The 23,251-nt window shown below is 61.8% G+C and overlaps 1 protein-coding gene across 1 annotated transcript; it reads left to right on the top strand.

Annotated features, from left to right (window-relative positions):
* Nucleotides 1-1,876: 1,876 nt before the first annotated feature.
* Ahnak2 (AHNAK nucleoprotein 2) lies at nt 1,877-23,251 on the top strand. The gene is given in 9 exon segments (XM_051152551.1): nt 1,877-1,921; nt 2,608-2,749; nt 3,056-3,240; nt 3,360-7,010; nt 7,500-7,988; nt 8,487-11,271; nt 11,274-11,656; nt 12,131-17,173; nt 17,642-23,251. Coding segments are annotated over 9 exon segments (18,138 nt in total). The 5' UTR covers nt 1,877-1,891; the 3' UTR covers nt 23,072-23,251.

Raw genomic sequence — 23,251 nt, 5'->3', positions numbered from 1 at the left:
CCTGGAGACAGGGTTTCTCTGTGTAGTCCTGTCTGTCCTGGAGACAGGGTTTCTCTGTGTAGTCCTGTCTGTCTTGGAACTCACTTTGTACATCAGACTGGCCTTGAACTCACAGAGACACACCTGCTTCTGCCTCCTGAGTGCTAGGATTAAAGGCGTGCACCACCACTGCGTGGATTCTCTATTTAATTTGGGGGGCGGCGGTTTCGAGACAGTGTTTCTCTGTTAGCCTTGGCTGTCCTGGACTCGTTTTGTAAACCAGGCTGGCCTCTAAATCACAGTGATCCACCTGCCTCTGCCTCCTGAGTGCTGGGATTAAAGGTGTGCACCTCCACTGCCCGGCTATCCCTACCCTCTTAAGTCCTCTTTCTTCTGAGAGCCTGACATCACTCTTGACCTCCATGCATGGGTTCCTTTAGTGTTCTGAGTGATCTGTTAGTGGTCGCTGCTTTGGAGTCTGTGTTAAAGACACCATCCGTGGATTCTTGCCAACACCCTTCCATCACTTGCTCAGCAGCGAGGGTACCACCTTCTTGTTTCTTTTTACTGCCTGTGGGGACGGGTGCTGGATACTTAGGAAAGCATATTGCAGCAACTCTGGATGTTAATTTCAGCCTCAAGGTAGTTACTGTTTGTGTTTCTTTCTTGGACTAAATCTGCAAATCTATATGATGTCTGAGCCCCCAAGTCCCACCCTACTGCTACCCTATTATTGCCTCCATGTCTCCCACCCAGGGTCTCTCTTCATTCACACTTGTATACCCAGGTCCACATTACAGCCTGTTGCCCTTGTGCCCACTCATGGCTCTTCTCTCTGCAGTGTCTGGCCGGCAGCTGCAACAGCAAGACACAGAGGCTGTGACTGAAGAGGACAGCTCTGTGAGTGTCACCCAAAGAGGAAGTCCCTCCTCCTTAGCCACTCCCCACATCCCCCCAGGCTGGAGAGCCTGCTGGTCAGAGGTAACTTTATTCTCTTCTGCCAGGTGACTGAAGGGCCTGTGGGTGAGATCATTCGGCCAAGGCCACAGGGGTCCTCGCCTGTTTATGAATACACAACTGAAGGTGCTGGCTTTGGAGGCCAGGTAAGCTGCAGGGCAGAACGACTGGCAAAGAAAGGCTCAGGGGTGGCCACAGATACCGTTACCCCCTGTTCACTAGTGTCTGTGCATCCCACCTGCCCTTCCTATTGGTGCATTTTGTTTTCCCCTCTCCTCCAGTGTCTTTCCCTTTATCTGGATGAGCCACTGAGGAGGTGGGGACACTTGCAGTCTGTGTGTGTGTGTGAGAGAGAGAGAGAGAGAGAGAGAGAGAGAGAGAGAGAGAGAGAAGGAGAGAGAGAGAGAGAAGGAGAGAGAGAGAGAGAGAGAGAGAGAGAGAGAGAGAGAGAGAGAGAGAGGAGAGAGAGAGAAGTGGGGCAGAGAGAGACTCTGAGAAGTTGTGTGGGGGACATGGCAGGGGCATATACACCTTCACCACACTTACTCATATCATCATGGAGAGGGGACTGTCGACTTCCTTGTGGGAGGAGCCTTGGCAGAGATCAGAGAAGACCTGTCTACTCATTTTACAATTTGAAAATCTTCCCCCGCTCTGAGGTACCTCCAGCAGCTGCAGGGCTGGGGATGTGCCCGTTCCACCATAAGGAAACAGAAGGTTGAGAGTTGCCTTTCCCAGTGAGGTCCCTGTGCGCTCCGCACCCCACCAGAGTTCCTGGGCTCCTGCATCCTGGGCTCTTCTGCCCAGAGCCTCCCTGGCACTCCTGACTCTTTAGCAGAGTGGTGACTCCCACCCCCCTTGATTGCAGGACAACAGCCGGGGCAGGCATAGCTCCTCTGGCAGGCGGAGATCCTGGTGGAAACGGGATTCAGGGGAGCCTGCAGCCTTCTCCAGCATGAGTCATCCAGAGGTGGGTGCCGCCGAGGTGAGGGGTCAGGGGGTAGGCCTTCCTTATGGGCTTCAGCTTCAGGAGACAGTGGGGGGGGCACACCCGCATGACCTGTGGCTAGTGCCCTGTGCCTCAGGCCTCGGGGATGGGCAGAGGCAGAGGCTGGCTTCCGATGGAAAGAGTCTGACTTCTGACGAGCATGTGTGCATCCACACCCTGGTGTGCAGTGGACACAACACTGGAAAACATTACCCAGGCTGTGGTGAGGAAGGGCCTTGGCCAAGGAAGATGTGAGGGCCTCAGCAGATGCCTACCATGGAGAGCCTTCCTCTGTGTCTTCTTGCATGGCCTCACTTTGATAGACACAGGGGTGCCCATCATTTGCAGGATCAGGTGGACTAGAGCTCCCTGTGTATTCCCAGTGTTGGTCCTTCCTGGGCTCCAGCACCAGTCACTTACACAGGATGCAACAGACCAACAAGGGCCAAGCAGAAGGACTGTTAGCTACAGCCTTGGCTGCATGGACAGGATGTCCCCTATGAGGACGAGGTGAGATGACTCCACCTGAGACTTTCCATAGCTGGCCTTTCTCCTACCCCAGACACAGTCGCCTAGCCCACCCGGCTGGTGCCTGAACCTCTACCCAAGCAGCACGGAGCACCATCCTCAGGAGACACTGGCCCCAACAGTAAATGCCTGTACTTCTGCCCCACTCTGTGCAGGAGGCAAGAGAGGTGACACTGAAGACTGAGGTGGAGTCTGGAGCCAGTGGCTACAGTGTCACAGGTGGAGAGGACCAGGGGATCTTTGTCAAGCAAGTGCTGAAGGACTCCTCCGCTGCAAAGCTGTTCAGCCTGAGAGAAGGTACCACAGCCGTCCCATCCCTGGGGCTCCCATTGTCAATACTAGGACTGGAGGGGGAAATAAAGAAACCTGGAGGGGGTGGGCCTCCCCTATGGCTCAGGGTGGCCCTATGGTCTTGGCTCAGACACTTCAGGCTGGGGCTGTCCATTGTGCCCTTATTTTTTGCCTGCTGTTGGAGGTGCTGTTGGGGAGCTGGAGCTGGGCACATGCTATAGGCCTTCCTGTTGCTGACATACAGCCCCAGGCCACTGCTTCTATTCTGGTGGGGCATGGGGCACTGAGCCTGGTTGCTTCTTCTTCCTTCAGGAGACCAGCTTCTCAGTGCAACCATATTCTTTGACCACATGAAATACGAAGATGCCCTTAAAATTCTTCAGTACTCAGAACCATACAGAGTTCAGTTCAGAGTCAAACGGAGGCTCTCGGCCAGCAAGGAAGAGGACTCGGCCAATCAGCGTTCTCAGCAAGGTCTGCATGGTCAGGAAAAGCAGGTAAGGCTCTGCCCAGTGACATTCAAGGTGTCCCCATTTGCATTAGAGACGCCTTCCCTGCGAGGTGTTTCTGGTATAGGTGTTGTATCCAAGTCAGACAGCTTCTTCTCCTGTTTCAGGACAAAGATATTGCTGACGGGTGCATGGAGACCCCTACAAAGACGCTACAGTCAGACGGAGACCGAGAGAGGCTTATTTCTAAGTCCACAGACGGTCGCCACAGGCGGCAACAGGACAGACTCTCCTGGCCAAAATTTCAAGCCTTAAGGAGCAAGCGAGGACCAGGCCCCCGACGCTCACACAGTTCCTCAGAAGCGTCAGAGCACAGGGCCACACGGGATGTGTCCCCCACGAGCACAGACACGGAAGTCCAGCTGTCAGCGGCCGACCAGGAGCAGAAGTCAGGGTCAAGTAGACGAAGAAAGAGATTCCTTAACCTGACATTTGGATTGAGCTCAGGGCAAGGCCCAGTCACTACTGAGCAAACAGACAGAGAGCCCCAGGCCAGGCAAGCGCATGCTGGGGTCCTAGAAGAGTCAAGGCAACAGGAGGGTGACACAACAGACACAGTGGTGGCTGCTGAAGACAAAAAGGACAAGACACAAGGAGCCGGGACCATGACTGCTCTAACTGTGCAGATGTACACTGGGACCAGTCATTCCACTGTGGACAAAGATGCCCCTGACGAAATGGTGATAAAAACAGACAGGCATCCTAGGAAGAAAAAGCCAGTGGCTAAACGAAACAAGGAGAAGATGATGAGCCTGCGGAGAGCTGAGCCGGCCCCAGGAATGAGTTGGGAGGACGAATGGGAGGAAGTCCAGAGTCTAGAAATGGGCCTTGCAAAATTGTCTCTGAAAGACACGTCCGACCAAGGGAGCACAGAGGTCTGCTCATATGGCATGAAAACACCACAAGATGTATCTGCCAAAACCAAGATGGAAGAACCAATAAAATACACAAAAGAGGCTGGATTAGGGATGAAAGTACAGAGAGACTCTGGCGACAGAGAAAGAATGAGGACACAAGAAAAAGTTCACTCACAAGGACAGATAGAAGAACATAAAGGAAAAGCAGGAAATGAGGACACAGAAAAGGGACAGAGAGAAAAAAAGACAAAAGAAAATGTAGAAAATGTAACACCGACACGACAAATAAAAATGAAGATGACAAAATTCAAGATGCCTACATTTGGATGGTCTCCCACAAAAGACATGAGTAGAGTGAAAAGGGAGGGAAAAGGACAAATAGAGACAGAGGAAATGAAAGATAATATAGAAAAAGTAGAGGATGGCGATAACAAGGAAAGATTGGGAAAAGATGATGTAAGACTGGAAGCAAGGATTGTGGGAGTGGGAGAAAAAAACACTAAGGACCAGAAGGACCAGGAGTGTCTTAACAGAGAAATGACTCTGAGGACACCCAAGTTCAAGATGCCCTCATTCGGCGTGTCCGCGCCTGGCAAGCCCACCGTGGAGGCCTCGATGGAGGTGGCGGCCCCCAAGGTGGAGGCAGACATGGCCATGCCCTCCGTCCAGGGCGACCTGAAGACCCCTGATCTGAGCGTCCAGCTGCCTTCCGCTGACCTGGAGGCCAAGGCCGGAGAGGAGGGCGAGAAGCTGCCCAAGGGCCAGCTGCCAGAGGGAGAGCTGGAGGCGCAGGCAGCTGCTGGCGCCAGCCTGAAGGGCCACCTGCCCAAGGTACAGATGCCCAGCCTCAAGATGCCCAAGGTGGACCTCAAGGGCACTCAAGTGGACCTCAAGGGCCCCCAGGTGGACATGAAGAGTGCCAAGGGCCAGCTGAGTGCCCCCGAGCTGGAGGTGACCGTGCCAGGCATGGAGGTGAACATCCCGGGGCCTGCTACCAAGCTGGAGGGTGACCTGGCCCTGGGCGACAAGGACGTGCCCGCCAAAGACAGCAAGTTCAAGATGCCCAAGTTCAAGATGCCCTCGTTCGGCGTGTCCGCGCCTGGCAAGCCCACCGTGGAGGCCTCGCTAGAGGTGGCGGCTGCCAAGGTGGAGGCAGACGTCTCCCTTCCATCCGTGCAGGGCGACCTGAAGACCCCTGACCTGAGTGGTCAGCTGTCCTCCGCCGACCTGGAGGCCAAGGCCGGCCAGGTGGGCGTGAAGCTGCCCGAGGGCCAGCTGCCCGAGGGAGAGTTGGCGGCGCAGGCGGCTGCTGGTGCTAGCCTGAAGGGCCACCTGCCCAAGGTGCAGATGCCCAGCCTCAAGATGCCCAAGTTGGACCTGGAGGGCCCCAAGGTGGACGTGAAGGGCGCCAAGGCCGAGCTGAGCACCCCCAACATGGAGGTGACCGTGCCCAGCATGGAGGTGGACATCCCGGGGCCCGCTGCCAAGCTGGAGGGCGACCTGGCTCTGGGCGACAGGGACGTGGCCACCAAAGACAGCAAGTTCAAGATGCCTAAGTTCAAGATGCCCTCGTTCGGCGTGTCCGCGCATGGCAAGCCCACCGTGGAGGCCTCGATGGAGGTGGCAGCCCCCAAGGTAGAGAAGGGCGTGGCCCTTCCCTCCGTCCAGGGCGACCTGAAGACCCCTGACCTGAACGTCCAGCTGCACTCTGCCGACCTGGAGGCCAAGGCCGGCCAGGTGGGCGTGAAGCTGCCCGAGGGCCAGCTGCCCGAGGGAGAGCTGGCGGCACAGGCGGCTGCTAGTGCCAGCCTGAAGGGCCACCTGCCCAAGGTGCAGATGCCCAGCCTCAAGATGCCCAAGGTGGACATCAAGGGCCTGCACGTGGACCTCAAGGGCCCCAAGGTGGACGTGAAGGACGCCAAGGGCGAGCTGAGCACCCCGGAGCTGGAGGTGACCGTGCCCAGCGTGGAGGTGGACATCCCAGGGCCCGCTGCCAAGCTGGAGGAAAACATGGCTCTGGGCGACAGGGACGTGGCCGCCGAAGACAGCAAGTTCAAGGTGCCCAAGTTCAAGATGCCCTCGTTCGGCGTGTCCGCGCCTGGCAAGCCCATCGTGGAGGCCTCGCTGGAGGTAGCAGCCCCCAAGGTGGAGGAAGACGTGGCCCTTCCCTCTGTCCTGGGCGACCTGAAGACCACTGACCTCAGCGTCCAACTACCATCTGCCGATCTGGAGGCCAAGGCCGACCAGGTGGGTGTGAAGCTGCCCGAGGGCCAGCTGCCCGAGGGAGAGCTGGCGGCGCAGGCGACTGCTGGCACCGGCCTGAAGGGCCACCTGCCCAAGGTGCAGATGCCCAGCCTCAAGATGCCCAAGGTGGACCTGAAGGGCCCCCAGGTGGACCTCATGGGCCCCAAGGTGGACGTTAAGGGTGCCAAGGGTGAGCTGAGCGCCCCCGAGCTGGAGATGACTGAGCCCGGTGTGGAAGTGGACATCCCAGTGCCCGCTGCCAAGCTGGAGGGCGACCTGGCCCTGGGCGACAAGGACGTGGCCGCCAAAGACAGCAAGTTCAAGATGCCCAAGTTCAAGATGCCCTCGTTCAGCGTGTCAGCACCAGGAAAGCCCACCAGGGAGGCTTTGCTGGAGGTTGCGGTCCCCAAGGTGGAGGCAGACGTGGCCCTGCCCTCCGTCCAGGGCGACATGAAGACCCCTGATCTGAGCGTCCAGCTGCCTTCCGCTGACCTGGAGGCCAAGGCCGGAGAGGAGGGCGAGAAGCTGCCCAAGGGCCAGCTGCCGGAGGGAGAGCTGGAGGCGCAGGCAGCTGCTGGCGCCAGCCTGAAGGGCCACCTGCCCAAGGTACAGATGCCCAGCCTCAAGATGCCCAAGGTGGACCTCAAGGGCACTCAAGTGGACCTCAAGGGCCCCCAGGTGGACATGAAGAGTGCCAAGGGCCAGCTGAGCGCCCCCGAGCTGGAGGTGACCGTGCCAGGCATGGAGGTGAACATCCCGGGGCCTGCTACCAAGCTGGAGGGTGACCTGGCCCTGGGCGACAAGGACATGCCCGCCAAAGACAGCAAGTTCAAGATGCCCAAGTTCAAGATGCCCTCGTTCGGCGTGTCCGCGCCTGGCAAGCCCACCGTGGAGGCCTCGCTAGAGGTGGCGGCTGCCAAGGTGGAGGCAGACGTCTCCCTTCCATCCGTGCAGGGCGACCTGAAGACCCCTGACCTGAGTGGTCAGCTGTCCTCCGCCAACCTGGAGGCCAAGGCCGGCCAGGTGGGCGTGAAGCTGCCCGAGGGCCAGCTGCCCGAGGGAGAGTTGGCGGCGCAGGCGGCTGCTGGCGCTAGCCTGAAGGGCCACCTGCCCAAGGTGCAGATGCCCAGCCTCAAGATGCCCAAGGTGGACCTCAAGGGCCCCAAAATGGACGTGAAGGGCGCCAAGAGCGAGCTGAGCGCCCCCGAGCTGGAGGTGACCGTGCCCAGCGTGGAGGTGGACATCCCGGGGTCCGCTGCCAAGCTGGAGGGCGACCTGACTCTGGGCGACAAGGACGTGGCCGCCAAAGACAGCAAGTTCAAGATGCCCAAGTTCAAGATGCCCTCGTTCGGTGTGTCCGTGCCTGGCAAACCCACCGTGGAGGCCTCGCTGGAGGTGGCAGCCCCCAAGGTGGAGGCAGACATCTCCCTTCCATCCGTGCAGGGCGACCTGAAGACCACTGAGCTGAGCGTCCAGCTGCCTTCCGCTGACCTGGAGGCGAAGGCCGGCCAGGTGGGCGTGAAGCTGCCCGAGGGCCAGCTGGCCGATGGAGAGCTGACGGCGCAGGCGGCTGTTGGCGCTGGCCTGAAGGGCCACCTGCCCAAGATGCAGATGCCCAGCCTCAAGATGCCCAAGGTGGACGTCAAGGGCCCCAAAATGGACGTGAAGGGCGCCAAGGGCGAGCTAAGCACCCCCAACCTGGAGGTGACTGTGCCCAGCGTGGAGGTGGACATCCCGGGGCCCGCTTCCAAGCTGGAGGGCGACCTGGCTCTGGGCAATAGGGACATGGCCACCAAAGACAGCAAGTTCAAGATGCCTAAGTTCAAGATGCCCTCGTTCGGCGTGTCCGCGCATGGCAAGCCCACCGCGGAGGCCTCGATGGAGGTGGCAGCCCCCAAGGTAGAGAAGGGCGTGGCCCTCCCCTCCGACCAGGGCGACCTGAAGACCTATGACCTGAACGTCCAGCTGCCGTCTGCCTACCTGGAGGCCAAGGCCGGCCAGGTGGGCGAGAAGCTGCCTGAGAGCCAGCTGGCCGAGGGAGAGCTGGCGGCACAGGCGGCGCAGGCGGCTGCTGGCGCCGGGCTTAAGGGACACCTGCCCAAAGTGCAGATGCCCAGCCTGAAGATGCCCAAGGTGGACCTCAAGAGCCCCCAGGTGGACCTCAAGGGCCCCAAGGTGGACATGAAGGGCGCCAAGGGCGAGCTGAGCACCCCCAACCCAGAGGTGACCTTGCCCAGCATGGAAGTGGACATCTCGGGGCCCGCTGCCAAGCTGGAAGGCGACCTGACCCTGGGGGACAGGGACGTGGCCCCCAAAGACAGCAAGTTCAAGATGCCCAAGTTCAAGGTGCCCTCGTTCGGCGTGTCCGCGCCTGGCAAGCCCACCGTGGAGGCCTCGCTAGAGGTGGCGGCCCCCAAGGTAGAGGAGGACTTGGCCCTTTCCTCCGTCCAGGGCGAGCAGAAGACCCCTGACTTGAGCGTCCAGCTGCTGTCCGGCGAACTGGAGGCCAAGGCTGGCCAGGTGGCCGTGAAGCTGCCCGAGGGCCAAGTGCTCGAGGGAGAGCTGGAGGCACAGGCGGCTTCTGGTGCAGGGCTGAAGGGCCACCTGCCCCAGGTGCAGATACCCAGCCTAAAGATGCCCAAGGTGGACCTCAAGGGCCCTCGAGTGGACCTCAAGGGCCCCCAGGTGGACGTGAAGGGTACCAAGGGTGAGCTGAGCGCCCCCGAGCTGGAGGTGACCGTGCCAGGCATGGAGGTGAACATCCCGGGGCCTGCTACCAAGCTGGAGGGTGACCTGGCCCTGGGCGACAAGGACATGCCCGCCAAAGACAGCAAGTTCAAGATGCCCAAGTTCAAGATGCCCTCGTTCGGCGTGTCCGCGCCTGGCAAGCCCACCGTGGAGGCCTCGCTAGAGGTGGCGGCTGCCAAGGTGGAGGCAGACGTCTCCCTTCCATCTGTGCAGGGCGACCTGAAGACCCCTGACCTGAGTGGTCAGCTGTCCTTCGCCGACCTGGAGGCCAAGGCCGGCCAGGTGGGCGTGAAGCTGCCCGAGGGCCAGCTGCCCGAGGGAGAGTTGGCGGCGCAGGCGGCTGCTGGTGCTAGCCTGAAGGGCCACGTGCCCAAGGTGCAGATGCCCAGCCTCAAGATGCCCAAGGTGGACCTCAAGGGCCCCAAAATGGACGTGAAGGGCGCCAAGGGCGAGCTGAGCGCCCCCGAGCTGGAGGTGACCGTGCCCAGCGTGGAGGTGGACATCTCGGGGCCCGCTGCCAAGCTGGAGTTCGACCTGGCCCTGGGCGACAGGGACGTGGCCGCCAAAGACAGCAAGTTCAAGATGCCCAAGTTCAAGATGCCCTCGTTCGGCGTGTCCGCGCCTGGCAAGCCCATCGTGGAGGCCTCGCTGGAGGTAGCAGCCCCCAAGGTGGAGGAAGACGTGGCCCTTCCCTCTGTCCAGGGCGACCTGAAGACCACTGACCTCAGCGTCCAACTACCATCCGCCGATCTGGAGGCCAAGGCCGACCAGGTGGGTGTGAAGCTGCCCGAGGGCCAGCTGCCCGAGGGAGAGCTGGCGGCGCAGGCGACTGCTGGCACCGGCCTGAAGGGCCACCTGCCCAAGGTGCAGATGCCCAGCCTCAAGATGCCCAAGGTGGACCTCAAGGGCCCCCAGGTGGACCTCATGGGCCCCAAGGTGGACGTTAAGGGTGCCAAGGGTGAGCTGAGCGCCCCCGAGCTGGAGATGACTGAGCCCGGTGTGGAAGTGGACATCCCAGTGCCCGCTGCCAAGCTGGAGGGCGACCTGGCCCTGGGCGACAAGGACGTGGCCGCCAAAGACAGCAAGTTCAAGATGCCCAAGTTCAAGATGCCCTCGTTCGGCGTGTCAGCGCCAGGAAAGCCCACCAGGGAGGCTTCGCTGGAGGTTGCGGTCCCCAAGGTGGAGGCAGACGTGGCCCTGCCCTCCGTCCAGGGCGACCTGAAGACCCCTGATCTGAGCGTCCAGCTGCCTTCCGCTGACCTGGAGGCCAAGGCCGGAGAGGAGGGCGAGAAGCTGCCCAAGGGCCAGCTGCCGGAGGGAGAGCTGGAGGCGCAGGCAGCTGTTGGCGCCAGCCTGAAGGGCCACCTGCCCAAGGTACAGATGCCCAGCCTCAAGATGCCCAAGGTGGACCTCAAGGGCCCTCAAGTGGACCTCAAGGGCCCCCAGGTGGACATGAAGAGTGCCAAGGGCCACCTGAGCGCCCCCGAGCTGGAGGTGACCGTGCCAGGCATGGAGGTGAACATCCCGGGGCCTGCTACCAAGCTGGAGGGTGACCTGGCCCTGGGCGACAAGGACATGCCCGCCAAAGACAGCAAGTTCAAGATGCCCAAGTTCAAGATGCCCTCGTTCGGCGTGTCCGCGCCTGGCAAGCCCACCGTGGAGGCCTCGCTAGAGGTGGCGGCTGCCAAGGTGGAGGCAGACGTCTCCCTTCCATCCGTGCAGGGCGACCTGAAGACCCCTGACCTGAGTGGTCAGCTGTCCTCCGCCGACCTGGAGGCCAAGGCCGGCCAGGTGGGCGTGAAGCTGCCCGAGGGCCAGCTGCCCGAGGGAGAGTTGGCGGCGCAGGCGGCTGCTGGTGCTAGCCTGAAGGGCCACCTGCCCAAGGTGCAGATGCCCAGCCTCAAGATGCCCAAGGTGGACCTCAAGGGCCCCAAGGTGGACGTGAAGGGCGCCAAGGGCGAGCTGAGCGCCCCCGAGCTGGAGGTGACCGTGCCCAGCGTGGAGGTGGACATCTCGGGGCCCGCTGCCAAGCTGGAGTTCGACCTGGCCCTGGGCGACAGGCACGTGTCCGCCAAAGACAGCAAGTTCAAGATGCCCAAGTTCAAGATGCCCTCGTTCGGCGTGTCCGCGCCTGGCAAGCCCATCGTGGAGGCCTCGCTGGAGGTAGCAGCCCCAAGGTGGAGGAAGACGTGGCCCTTCCCTCTGTCCAGGGCGACCTGAAGACCACTGACCTCAGCGTCCAACTACCATCCGCCGATCTGGAGGCCAAGGCCGACCAGGTGGGTGTGAAGCTGCCCGAGGGCCAGCTGCCCGAGGGAGAGCTGGCGGCGCAGGCGACTGCTGGCACCAGCCTGAAGGGCCACCTGCCCAAGGTGCAGATGCCCAGCCTCAAGATGCCCAAGGTGGACCTCAAGGGCCCCCAGGTGGACCTCATGGGCCCCAAGGTGGACGTTAAGGGTGCCAAGGGTGAGCTGAGCGCCCCCGAGCTGGAGATGACTGAGCCCGGTGTGGAAGTGGACATCCCAGTGCCCGCTGCCAAGCTGGAGGGCGACCTGGCCCTGGGCGACAAGGACGTGGCCGCCAAAGACAGCAAGTTCAAGATGCCCAAGTTCAAGATGCCCTCGTTCGGCGTGTCAGCGCCAGGAAAGCCCACCAGGGAGGCTTCGCTGGAGGTTGCGGTCCCCAAGGTGGAGGCAGACGTGGCCCTGCCCTCCGTCCAGGGCGACCTGAAGACCCCTGATCTGAGCGTCCAGCTGCCTTCCGCTGACCTGGAGGCCAAGGCCGGAGAGGATGGTGAGAATCTGCCCAAGGGCCAGCTGCCGGAGGGAGAGCTGGAGGCGCAGGCAGCTGCTGGCGCCAGCCTGAAGGGCCACCTGCCCAAGGTGCAGATGCCCAGCCTCAAGATGCCCAAGGTGGACCTCAAGGGCCCCAAGGTGGACGTGAAGGGCGCCAAGGGCGAGCTGAGCGCCCCCGAGCTGGAGGTGACCGTGCCCAGCGTGGAGGTGGACGTCTCGGGGCCCGCTGCCAAGCTGGAGTTCGACCTGGCCCTGGGCGACAGGGACGTGGCCGCCAAAGACAGCAAGTTCAAGATGCCCAAGTTCAAGATGCCCTCGTTCGGCTTGTCCGCGCCTGGCAAGCCCATCGTGGAGGCCTCGCTGGAGGTAGCAGCCCCCAAGGTGGAGGAAGACGTGGCCCTTCCCTCTGTCCAGGGCGACCTGAAGACCACTGACCTCAGCGTCCAACTACCATCCGCCGATCTGGAGGCCAAGGCCGACCAGGTGGGTGTGAAGCTGCCCGAGGGCCAGCTGCCCGAGGGAGAGCTGGCGGCGCAGGCGACTGCTGGCACCGGCCTGAAGGGCCACCTGCCCAAGGTGCAGATGCCCAGCCTCAAGATGCCCAAGGTGGACCTCAAGGGGCCCCAGGTGGACCTCATGGGCCCCAAGGTGGACGTTAAGGGTGCCAAGGGTGAGCTGAGCGCCCCCGAGCTGGAGATGACTGAGCCCGGTGTGGAAGTGGACATCCCAGTGCCCGCTGCCAAGCTGGAGGGCGACCTGGCCCTGGGCGACAAGGACGTGGCCGCCAAAGACAGCAAGTTCAAGATGCCCAAGTTCAAGATGCCCTCGTTCGGCGTGTCAGCGCCAGGAAAGCCCACCAGGGAGGCTTCGCTGGAGGTTGCGGTCCCCAAGGTGGAGGCAGACGTGGCCCTGCCCTCCGTCCAGGGCGACCTGAAGACCCCTGATCTGAGCGTCCAGCTGCCTTCCGCTGACCTGGAGGCCAAGGCCGGAGAGGAGGGCGAGAAGCTGCCCAAGGGCCCGCTGCCGGAGGGAGAGCTGGAGGCGCAGGCAGCTGCTGGCGCCAGCCTGAAGGGCCACCTGCCCAAGGTACAGATGCCCAGCCTCAAGATGCCCAAGGTGGACCTCAAGGGCCCTCAAGTGGACCTCAAGGGCCCCCAGGTGGACATGAAGAGTGCCAAGGGCCAGCTGAGCGCCCCCGAGCTGGAGGTGACCGTGCCAGGCATGGAGGTGAACATCCCGGGGCCTGCTACCAAGCTGGAGGGTGACCTGGCCCTGGGCGACAAGGACATGCCCGCCAAAGACAGCAAGTTCAAGATGCCCAAGTTCAAGATGCCCTCGTTCGGCGTGTCCGCGCCTGGCAAGCCCACCGTGGAGGCCTCGCTAGAGGTGGCGGCTGCCAAGGTGGAGGCAGACGTCTCCCTTCCATCCATGCAGGGCGACCTGAAGACCCCTGACCTGAGTGGTCAGCTGTCCTCCGCCGACCTGGAGGCCAAGGCCGGCCAGGTGGGCGTGAAGCTGCCCGAGGGCCAGCTGCCCGAGGGAGAGTTGGCGGCGCAGGCGGCTGCTGGTGCTAGCCTGAAGGGCCACCTGCCCAAGGTGCAGATGCCCAGCCTCAAGATGCCCAAGGTGGACCTCAAGGGCCCCAAGGTGGACGTGAAGGGCGCCAAGGGCGAGCTGAGCGCCCCCGAGCTGGAGGTGACCGTGCCCAGCGTGGAGGTGGACATCTCGGGGCCCGCTGCCAAGCTGGAGTTCGACCTGGCCCTGGGCGACAGGGACGTGCCCGCCAAAGACAGCAAGTTCAAGATGCCCAAGTTCAAGATGCCCTCGTTCGGCGTGTCCGCGCCTGGCAAGCCCATCGTGGAGGCCTCGCTGGAGGTAGCAGCCCCCAAGGTGGAGGAAGACATGGCCCTTCCCTCTGTCCAGGGCAACCTGAAGACCACTGACCTCAGCGTCCAACTACCATCCGCCGATCTGGAGGCCAAGGCCGGCCAGGTGGGTGTGAAGCTGCCCGAGGGCCAGCTGCCCGAGGGAGAGCTGGCGGCGCAGGCGACTGCTGGCACCGGCCTGAAGGGCCACCTGCCCAAGGTGCAGATGCCCAGCCTCAAGATGCCCAAGGTGGACCTCAAGGGCCCCCAGGTGGACCTCATGGGCCCCAAGGTGGACGTTAAGGGTGCCAAGGGTGAGCTGAGGGCCCCCGAGCTGGAGATGACTGAGCCCGGTGTGGAAGTGGACATCCCAGTGCCCGCTGCCAAGCTGGAGGGCGACCTGGCCCTGGGCGACAAGGACGTGGCCGCCAAAGACAGCAAGTTCAAGATGCCCAAGTTCAAGATGCCCTCGTTCGGCGTGTCAGCGCCAGGAAAGCCCACCAGGGAGGCTTCGCTGGAGGTTGCGGTCCCCAAGGTGGAGGCAGACGTGGCCCTGCCCTCCGTCCAGGGCGACCTGAAGACCCCTGATCTGAGCGTCCAGCTGCCTTCCGCTGACCTGGAGGCCAAGGCCGGAGAGGAGGGCGAGAAGCTGCCCAAGGGCCCGCTGCCGGAGGGAGAGCTGGAGGCGCAGGCAGCTGCTGGCGCCAGCCTGAAGGGCCACCTGCCCAAGGTACAGATGCCCAGCCTCAAGATGCCCAAGGTGGACCTCAAGGGCCCTCAAGTGGACCTCAAGGGCCCCCAGGTGGACATGAAGAGTGCCAAGGGCCAGCTGAGCGCCCCCGAGCTGGAGGTGACCGTGCCAGGCATGGAGGTGAACATCCCGGGGCCTGCTACCAAGCTGGAGGGTGACCTGGCCCTGGGCGACAAGGACATGCCCGCCAAAGACAGCAAGTTCAAGATGCCCAAGTTCAAGATGCCCTCGTTCGGCGTGTCCGCGCCTGGCAAGCCCACCGTGGAGGCCTCGCTAGAGGTGGCGGCTGCCAAGGTGGAGGCAGACGTCTCCCTTCCATCCATGCAGGGCAACCTGAAGACCCTTGACCTGAGTGGTCAGCTGTCCTCCGCCGACCTGGAGGCCAAGGCCGGCCAGGTGGGCGTGAAGCTGCCCGAGGGCCAGCTGCCCGAGGGAGAGCTGGCGGCGCAGGCGGCTGCTGGTGCTAGCCTGAAGGGCCACCTGCCCAAGGTGCAGATGCCCAGCCTCAAGATGCCCAAGGTGGACCTCAAGGGCCCCAAGGTGGACGTGAAGGGCGCCAAGGGCGAGCTGAGCGCCCCCGAGCTGGAGGTGACCGTGCCCAGCGTGGAGGTGGACATCTCGGGGCCCGCTGCCAAGCTGGAGTTCGACCTGGCCCTGGGCGACAGGGACGTGGCCGCCAAAGACAGCAAGTTCAAGATGCCCAAGTTCAAGATGCCCTCGTTCGGCGTGTCCGCGCCTGGCAAGCCCATCGTGGAGGCCTCGCTGGAGGTAGCAGCCCCCAAGGTGGAGGAAGACGTGGCCCTTCCCTCTGTCCAGGGCGACCTGAAGACCACTGACCTCAGCGTCCAACTACCATCCGCCGATCTGGAGGCCAAGGCCGACCAGGTGGGTGTGAAGCCGCCCGAGGGCCAGCTGCCCGAGGGAGAGCTGGCGGCGCAGGCGACTGCTGGCACCGGCCTGAAGGGCCACCTGCCCAAGGTGCAGATGCCCAGCCTCAAGATGCCCAAGGTGGACCTCAAGGGCCCCCAGGTGGACCTCATGGGCCCCAAGGTGGACGTTAAGGGTGCCAAGGGTGAGCTGAGCGCTCCCGAGCTGGAGATGACTGAGCCCGGTGTGGAAGTGGACATCCCAGTGCCCGCTGCCAAGCTGGAGGGCGACCTGGCCCTGGGCGACAAGGACGTGGCCGCCAAAGACAGCAAGTTCAAGATGCCCAAGTTCAAGATGCCCTCGTTCGGCGTGTCAGCGCCAGGAAAGCCCACCAGGGAGGCTTCGCTGGAGGTTGCGGTCCCCAAGGTGGAGGCAGACGTGGCCCTGCCCTCCGTCCAGGGCGACCTGAAGACCCCTGATCTGAGCGTCCAGCTGCCTTCCGCTGACCTGGAGGCCAAGGCCGGAGAGGAGGGCGAGAAGCTGCCCAAGGGCCAGCTGCCGGAGGGAGAGCTGGAGGCGCAGGCAGCTGCTGGCGCCAGCCTGAAGGGCCACCTGCCCAAGGTACAGATGCCCAGCCTCAAGATGCCCAAGGTGGACCTCAAGGGCCCTCAAGTGGACCTCAAGGGCCCCCAGGTGGACATGAAGGGTGCCAAGGGCCAGCTGAGCGCCCCCGAGCTGGAGGTGACCGTGCCAGGCATGGAGGTGAACATCCCGGGGCCTGCTACCAAGCTGGAGGGTGACCTGGCCCTGGGCGACAAGGACGTGCCCGCCAATGACAGCAAGTTCAAGATGCCCAAGTTCAAGATGCCCTCGTTCGGTGTGTCCGCGCCTGGCAAGCCCATCGTGGAGGCCTCGCTAGAGGTGGCAGCTGCCAAGGTGGAGGCAGACGTCTCCCTTCCATCCGTGCAGGGCTACCTGAAGACCCCTGACCTGAGTGGTCAGCTGTCCTCCGCCGACCTGGAGGCCAAGGCCGGCCAGGTGGGTGTGAAGCTGCCCGAGGGCCAGCTGCCCGAGGGAGAGTTGGCGGCGCAGGCGGCTGCTGGTGCTAGCCTGAAGGGCCACGTGCCCAAGGTGCAGATGCCCAGCCTCAAGTTGCCCAAGGTGGACCTCAAGGGCCCCAAGATGGACGTGAAGGGCGCCAAGGGCGAGCTGAGCGCCCCCGAGCTGGAGGTGACCGTGCCCAGCGTGGAGGTGGACATCTCGGGGCCCGCTGCCAAGCTGGAGTTCGACCTGGCCCTGGGCGACAGGGACGTGGCCGCCAAAGACAGCAAGTTCAAGATGCCCAAGTTCAAGATGCCCTCGTTCAGCGTGTCCGCGCCTTGCAAGCCCACTGTGGAGGCCTCGCTGGAGGTTGCGGCCCCCAAGGTGGAATCAGACGTGGCCTTGGCCTCTGTCCAGGGCGACCTGAAGACCCCTGACCTCAGCGTCCAACTACCATCCGCCGACCTGGAGGCCAAGGCCGGCCAAATGGGCGTGAAGCTTCCTGAAGGCCATCTGCCAGAGGGAGAGCTGGAGGCGCAGGCAGCTGCTGGCACGGGCCTGAAGGGCCACCTGCCCAAGGTGCAGATGTCCAGCCTCAAGATGCCCAAGGTGGACCTCAAGGGCCCTCAAGTTGACCTCAAGGGCCCCCAGGTGGACGTGAAGGGTGCCAAGGGCGAGCTGAGTGCCCCCGAGCTGGAGGTGACCGTGCCAGGTGTGGAGGTGGACATCCCGTTGCCCGCTGCCAAGCTGGACGTCGACATGGCCCTGGTCGACAGGGACGTGGCCACCAAAGACAGCAAGTTCAAGATGCCCAAGTTCAAGATGCCCTCGTTCGGCGTGTCCGCACCTGGCAAGCCAACCGTGGTGGCCTCGCTGGAGGTTGCGGCCCCCAAGATGGAGGACGACGTGACCCTTCCCTTTGTCCAGGGCGACCTAAAGACCCCTGACCCGAGTGTTCAGCTGCCTTCCGCTGTCCTGGAGGCCAAGGTCCGCCAGGTGGGCTTGAAGATGCCCGAGGGCCAGCTGGCCGAGGGAGAGCTGTCGACGCAGGCGGCTACTGGTGCTGGCCTGAAGGGCCACCTGCCCAAGGTGCAGATGCCCAGCGTCAAGATGCCCAAGGTGGACCTCAAGGGCCCCAAAATGGACGTGAAGGGCGCCAAGGGCCAGCTGAGCGCCCCCGAGCTGGAGGTGACCGTGCCCAGCGTGGATGTGGACATCCAGGGGCCCGCTGCCAAGCTGGAGGGCAACCTGGCTCTGGGAGACAGGGACGTGGCTGCCAAAGACAGCAAGTTCAAGATGCCCAAGTTCAAGATGCCCTCGTTGGCTGTGTCCGTGCCTGGCAAACCCATCGCGGAGGCCTCGCTGGAGGTGGCGGCCCCCAATGTGGAGGCTGACGTGTCCCTGCCCTCCATCCAGGGCGACCTGAAGACCCCTGACCTGAGCGTCCATCTGCCTTCTGCCAACCTGGGGGCAAACGCCGGCCAGGTGGGCGTGAAGCTGCCCGAGGGCCAGCTAGCCGAGGGAGAGCTGGCGGCGCAGGCGGCTTCTGGCGCCGGCCCGAAGGGCCACCTGCCCAAGGTGCAGATGCCCAGCCTCAAGATGCCTAAGGTGGACCTCAAGGACCGCCCCGTGGACCTCAAGGGCCCCAAGGTTGATGTGAAAGGCGCCAAGGGTGAGCTGAGTGCCCCCGAGGTGAAGGTGACCGTGCTCGGCATGGAAGTGGACATCCCAGGGCCCGCTGCCAAGCTGGAGGTCGACCTGACCCTGGGCAACAGAGACGTGGCCACCAAAGACAGCAAGTTCAAGATGCCCAAATTCAAGATGCCCTCGTTCGGCGTGTCTGCGCCTGGCAAGCCCACTGTGGAGGCCTCGCTGGAGGTGGCGGCCCCCAAGGTGGAGGCTGACGTCGTTCTTCCATCCGTCCAGGGCGAACTGAAGACCCCTGACCTGAGCGTCCAGCAGCTGTCCGCCGACTTGGAGGCCAAGGCCGGCCAGGTGGGCATGAAGCTGCCCGAGGGCCAGCTGCCCGAGGGAGAGCTGGCTGCGCAGGCGGCTGCTGGCGCCGGGCTGAAGGGACACCTGCCCAAGGTGCAGATGCCCAGCCTCAAGATGCCCAAGGTGGACCTCAAGGGCCCCAAGGTCGACGTGAAGGGCGCCAAGGGCGAGCTGAGCGCCCCCGAGCTGGAGGTGACCGTCCCCAGCGTGGAGATGGACATCTCGGGGCCTGCTGCCAAGCTGGAGTTCGACCTGGCCCTGGGCGACAGGGACGTGGCCGCCAAAGACAGCAAGTTCAAGATGCCCAAGTTCAAGATGCCCTCGTTTGGCGTGTCCGCACCTGGCAAGCCTATCGTGGAGGCCTCGCTGGAGGTGGTAACCCCCAAGGCGGAGGAAGACATGGCCCTTCTCTATGTCCAGGGCGACCTGAAGACCACTGACCTCAGCGTCCAACTACCGTCCGCCGACCTGGAGGCCAAGGCCGGCCAGGTGGGCGTGAAGCTGCCCGAGGGCCAGCTGCCCGAGGGAGAGCTGGCGGCGCAGGCGGCTGCTGGCACCGGCCTGAAGGGCCATCTGCCCGAGGTGCAGATGCCCAGCCTCAAGATGCCCAGGGTGGACCTCAAGGGCCCCCAGGTGGACCTCAAGGGCCCCAAGGTGGACCTTAAGGGCGCCAAGGGTGAGCTGAATGCCCCTGAGCTGGAGGTGACCATGCCCGGCATGGAAGTGGACATCCAGGGACCCGCTGCCAAGCTGGAGGGCAACCTGGCCCTGGGCGGCAGGGACGTGGCTGCCAAAGACAGCAAGTTCAAGATGCCCAAGTTCAAAATGCCCTCGTTCAGCATGTCCGCGCCTGCCAAGCCCACCGTGGAGGCCTCGCTGGAGGTGGAGGCCCCCAAGGTGGAAGAGGACGTGGCCCTGGCCTCCGTCCAGGGCGACCTAAAGACCCCTGACCTGAGCGTCCAGCTGCCGTCTGCCGACCTAGAAGCCAAGGCCGGCCAAATGGGCGTGAAGCTTCTTGAAGGCCAGCTGCCCGAGGGAGAGCTGGTGGAGCAGGCTGCTGTTGGCGCTGACCTTAAGGGCCACCAGTTCAAGGTGCGGATGCCCAGCCTCAAGATGCCCAAGGTGGACCTCAAGGGCCCCCACATGGACCTCAAGGGCGCCAAGGTGGACATGAAGGGCGCCAAGGGCGAGCTGAGCGCCCCCGAGCTGGAGGTGACTGTGCCCAGCGTGGAGGTGGACATCTCGGGGCCCGCTGCCAGGCTGGAGGTCGACCTGGCCCTGGGCGACAAGAACGTGGCCGCCAAAGACAGCAAGTTCAAGATGCCCAAGTTCAAGATGCCCTCGTTCGGCGTGTCCGCGCCTGGCAAGCCCACCGTGGAGGCCTCGCTGGAGGTGGCGGCCCCCAAGGTGGAGGCTCACGTGGCCCTGCCCTCAGTCCAGGGCGACCTGAAGAACACTGACCTGAGTGTCCAGCAGCCGGCCGCCGACCTGGAGGTCAAGGCCGACCAGGTGGGCGTGAAGCTGCCCGAGGGCCAGCTGCCCGAGGGAGAGCTGGGGGCGCAGACGGCTGCTGGCGCCGGCCTGAAGAGCCACCTGCCCGAGGTGCAGATGTCCAGCCTCAAGTTGCCCACGCTGGACCTCAAGGGCCCCCACGTGGACCTCAAGGGACCCAAGGGGGACATCAAGGGCGCCAAGGGCGAGCTCAGTGCCCTGGAGCTGGAGGTTACCGTGCCAGGCATGGAGGGGGATACACAGTCTCTGTATACTGGTGTTGAGTTTAGTAACTCATGTCTAACAGATGTTTTCAGCAAGTCTAGTAGTGTCTTTCACCAACCTTCTCCTTCCCTGTTCACTGAGGCATCTCAGTCTCCTGCTCCTGCTGTTTGCCCTGTGTTTACCAGTACGGATTCTCCACAATGCTCCATTGATCCACCACCCAGTTCATTTCATGCTCGCATCATGTTTCCTAAATTTCACAAACCTAAATTTGCCTGTTCTGCTCCTCTCTCAGCCTCTGAGTGTGACCGTGCCGTGTCTGCGGGTGTCCTACTGTCTCCCTCTGATCCTGAGGCCCTGTCAGGTTTCTTAGGCTCTCACGTTCCATCTTCTGATGCTTTCGTTTCCCAGGTTTTGGATGAATCCTCAATTCAACCTGTAAGGCAGCTGCCCCCTGAAGGACATAGTCAGGATGGAAAAGGGACTTTTAACTTATCCAGGGTCAAGCTCCCTCCGTTTCATTGGTCTCCAAAGAGGGACGTGGAGCCTATATGTGATTCTGAGCCCCAACATGAGGACCCCTTGCCTGCTGTAGATTCCTCTGCAATTGAAATGGACACCCAAGTTGAAGGTTGTGTTTCCTCCACGGAATCACACAAGCATGGCTCTCTGGAGAAGGACACAGAGAAGGGACGAAGCCGCAAGCTGAGCTTTTCCATGCCAAGACTTGCGCTACCTAAGATAAAGGCTTCTAAGGTTCGGGCTGGCAAGCCACAGCCAGATGGGAAGCTTTCACCTGCGGGTACCACATCTGGTGGTGATTTGGTCATCATAGAAACTCCTGTCAGTGACCCCCACGTTCAGGGCAGTCATTCAAAAGATGTCACCATAGAACCCTGTATCAGATCCTCCTCCACCACGGCTGAGGAGGCTGGGCCCAAAGCTGAGCTTCTTGCTTCCAAAGGTGACCGGGATGTCAGAGGTGACAGCGAGGATCCTATGTTTGTGAGTGTCTCTGCAAGTCAGCCCTTTGGGGAACAGACAGTACCCACAACGGAAGACCCCCTGCAGTCATTAGATAGACAAAGAGACAATGCCCCCACCATGAAAAGCCCTGAGAGGGATGCCACAGCAAAAGAAGTGTCAACAGATGCCAATGAGGGATGGTTCAAAATGCCCAAGTTCCGAGTTCCTGGTTTCAGGCGTTCCTCATCCAAGGAGCGAGATCAGGCTGGAGAACAGGAAGGCACTCAAAAGACACAGACCCCAGTCGTCAGCATAGCCTTGGAGGCAGAAGTATCAGCAGCCAGCAGGCAGCTGGCCCATTTGCCTGAGTCAAAGGTCGAGGCACATGTCTCCCTGGGGTCCCCAGAGGGAAGGGCCGGTATGAAGACCTCAGAGAGCCCAACATATGCAGATGTTGTAAAACGTGATCTCCACAGAGCAGTCTCTAGGATGCCCAGCTGCAGTGCTGGGACTTCCCAGGCACATGTGCCCAGCCCTGAGCTTGGTGCCCATCCGTCTATAGGCTTCCCCTCCCTTGAGATGCCTGGTGTGAGAGTCTCAGAACCCCGGCTTCCTCCAGAAGAGACAGGCGAACAGGGGCGTCCTGGGCCAGGAGGAAACATTCTTGCTGAGGTGGAGGCTAGAACAGGAAGCTGGCCTTCTCAGCCCCAAGGGCCTCTGAGGCTGAAGGCCTCCCTCACTGAGTTGCCATCCCAGGTGTCTGTGGTGAGCACACATCAACTCTGGGAAGATTCTGTTTTGACTGTCACATTCCCCAAACTAAAGGTGCCCAGGTTCTCCATGCATGCCCACAGCTCTGAGACTGATGTATTCTTCCCTGTGGTGAGGGAGGTGCAGTGTGCAGAGGCCAGCACCATGCATAAGGATACCCCTGGGCTATGGGAAGCCAGCATCCTAAGGACAGGTACTAAGGACACCAGAGGGCCACCAGCAAGCCTTGAGCAATCCTTGGAAGCACCCCCAATTTCTAAGGCCAGAGTACACATTCAGGGGTCTCATGATGAGAGTCAAGAAGTCGTTATTTGCAGCAGTGTGGAGCAAGAGCCCACTGATCCCTCAGCACCCGGAGCCTTTTCTACTCAGATTGTGCGGGAATCAGAGATTCCTGCTTCAACAGTTCAGACTCCTTCTTACGGATTTTCTTTGCTGAAAGTGAAAATCCCAGAACCCCCTGTGCAGGCCAGTGTGTATGCAGTAGCTCCCGACTCCCAGACGCAGGAGGGCTTGGGTGGAGAGGCCCTGCCAGCTGCTGCAGGGGGACACTTCATTTCTGGTGACGTTGGCGAACCATTTGAGATGATCTCTTCCAGTGTTGGCATGCCACCACTGTCATTCATGCCTGAGGCACATCCCGGGCCCCAGCTTGCGTACGGCATCTCTGATGACGAACCAGCAGAGATTCTTGAGTTTCCTGAGGACAGTCAGGAGGAAAAGCCCCCTGGCACGGCTACAAAACAGAAACCAGAAGGTAAAAAGGCAAGCCTCTTGTGGTCCTGGCTTCCAAGTATTGGGTTCTCCTCTGTGGAAGAGATGGCTGCTGATTCCAGAGACGGCACTCAAGTATCTACTCCTGTCCATGTGCAGCCTGCAACTCGGCTGGACCCTGAACTGCCCAGAAAACAGGAGAAGGCGGGCTGGTTCCGGTTTCCCAAGCTAGGATTTTCCTCTTCACCTACCAAGAAGACCAGAAACACCGACAGTGAGGAAGGCCAGGCAGAACCCAAGCTCCAGGAGGAAACTGTCACCTTTTTTGATGCTCAAGAAAGCTTCCCTCCAGAGGAGGAGGAGGAAGCCCAGCCAGAGGTGACAAGTTCGAAAGCAATGGTCGCATCCTCTGCGAGAACAGAGCTAGTACTGTTGGAACAGTCTAGAGACACAGGTGACAAATCTACACCTAAGCCTGGGGTCAAGTGAGAGCCAGAGGTCAGAGTCCATGGGAGAGACAAAGAACCTAAGCTGAAAGTTTGCGGCTGAGCACCGAAAGCACCTCACTCTAGAACGCATGCTTGTAAAGTCACAGGCTTGAAACCGAAGCAGAAGTGAATAGCACTTCTGTGTCACACCACACAGCCCTCCTCTATGGAACCAAAAAAA

The sequence above is a fragment of the Acomys russatus genome, chromosome 1, assembly GCF_903995435.1.
Source record: "Acomys russatus chromosome 1, mAcoRus1.1, whole genome shotgun sequence".
NCBI lineage: Eukaryota > Metazoa > Chordata > Mammalia > Rodentia > Muridae > Acomys > Acomys russatus.
The sequence above is the reverse complement of the archived record's forward strand: the minus strand, read 5'-3'. Positions and strand labels throughout refer to the sequence as shown.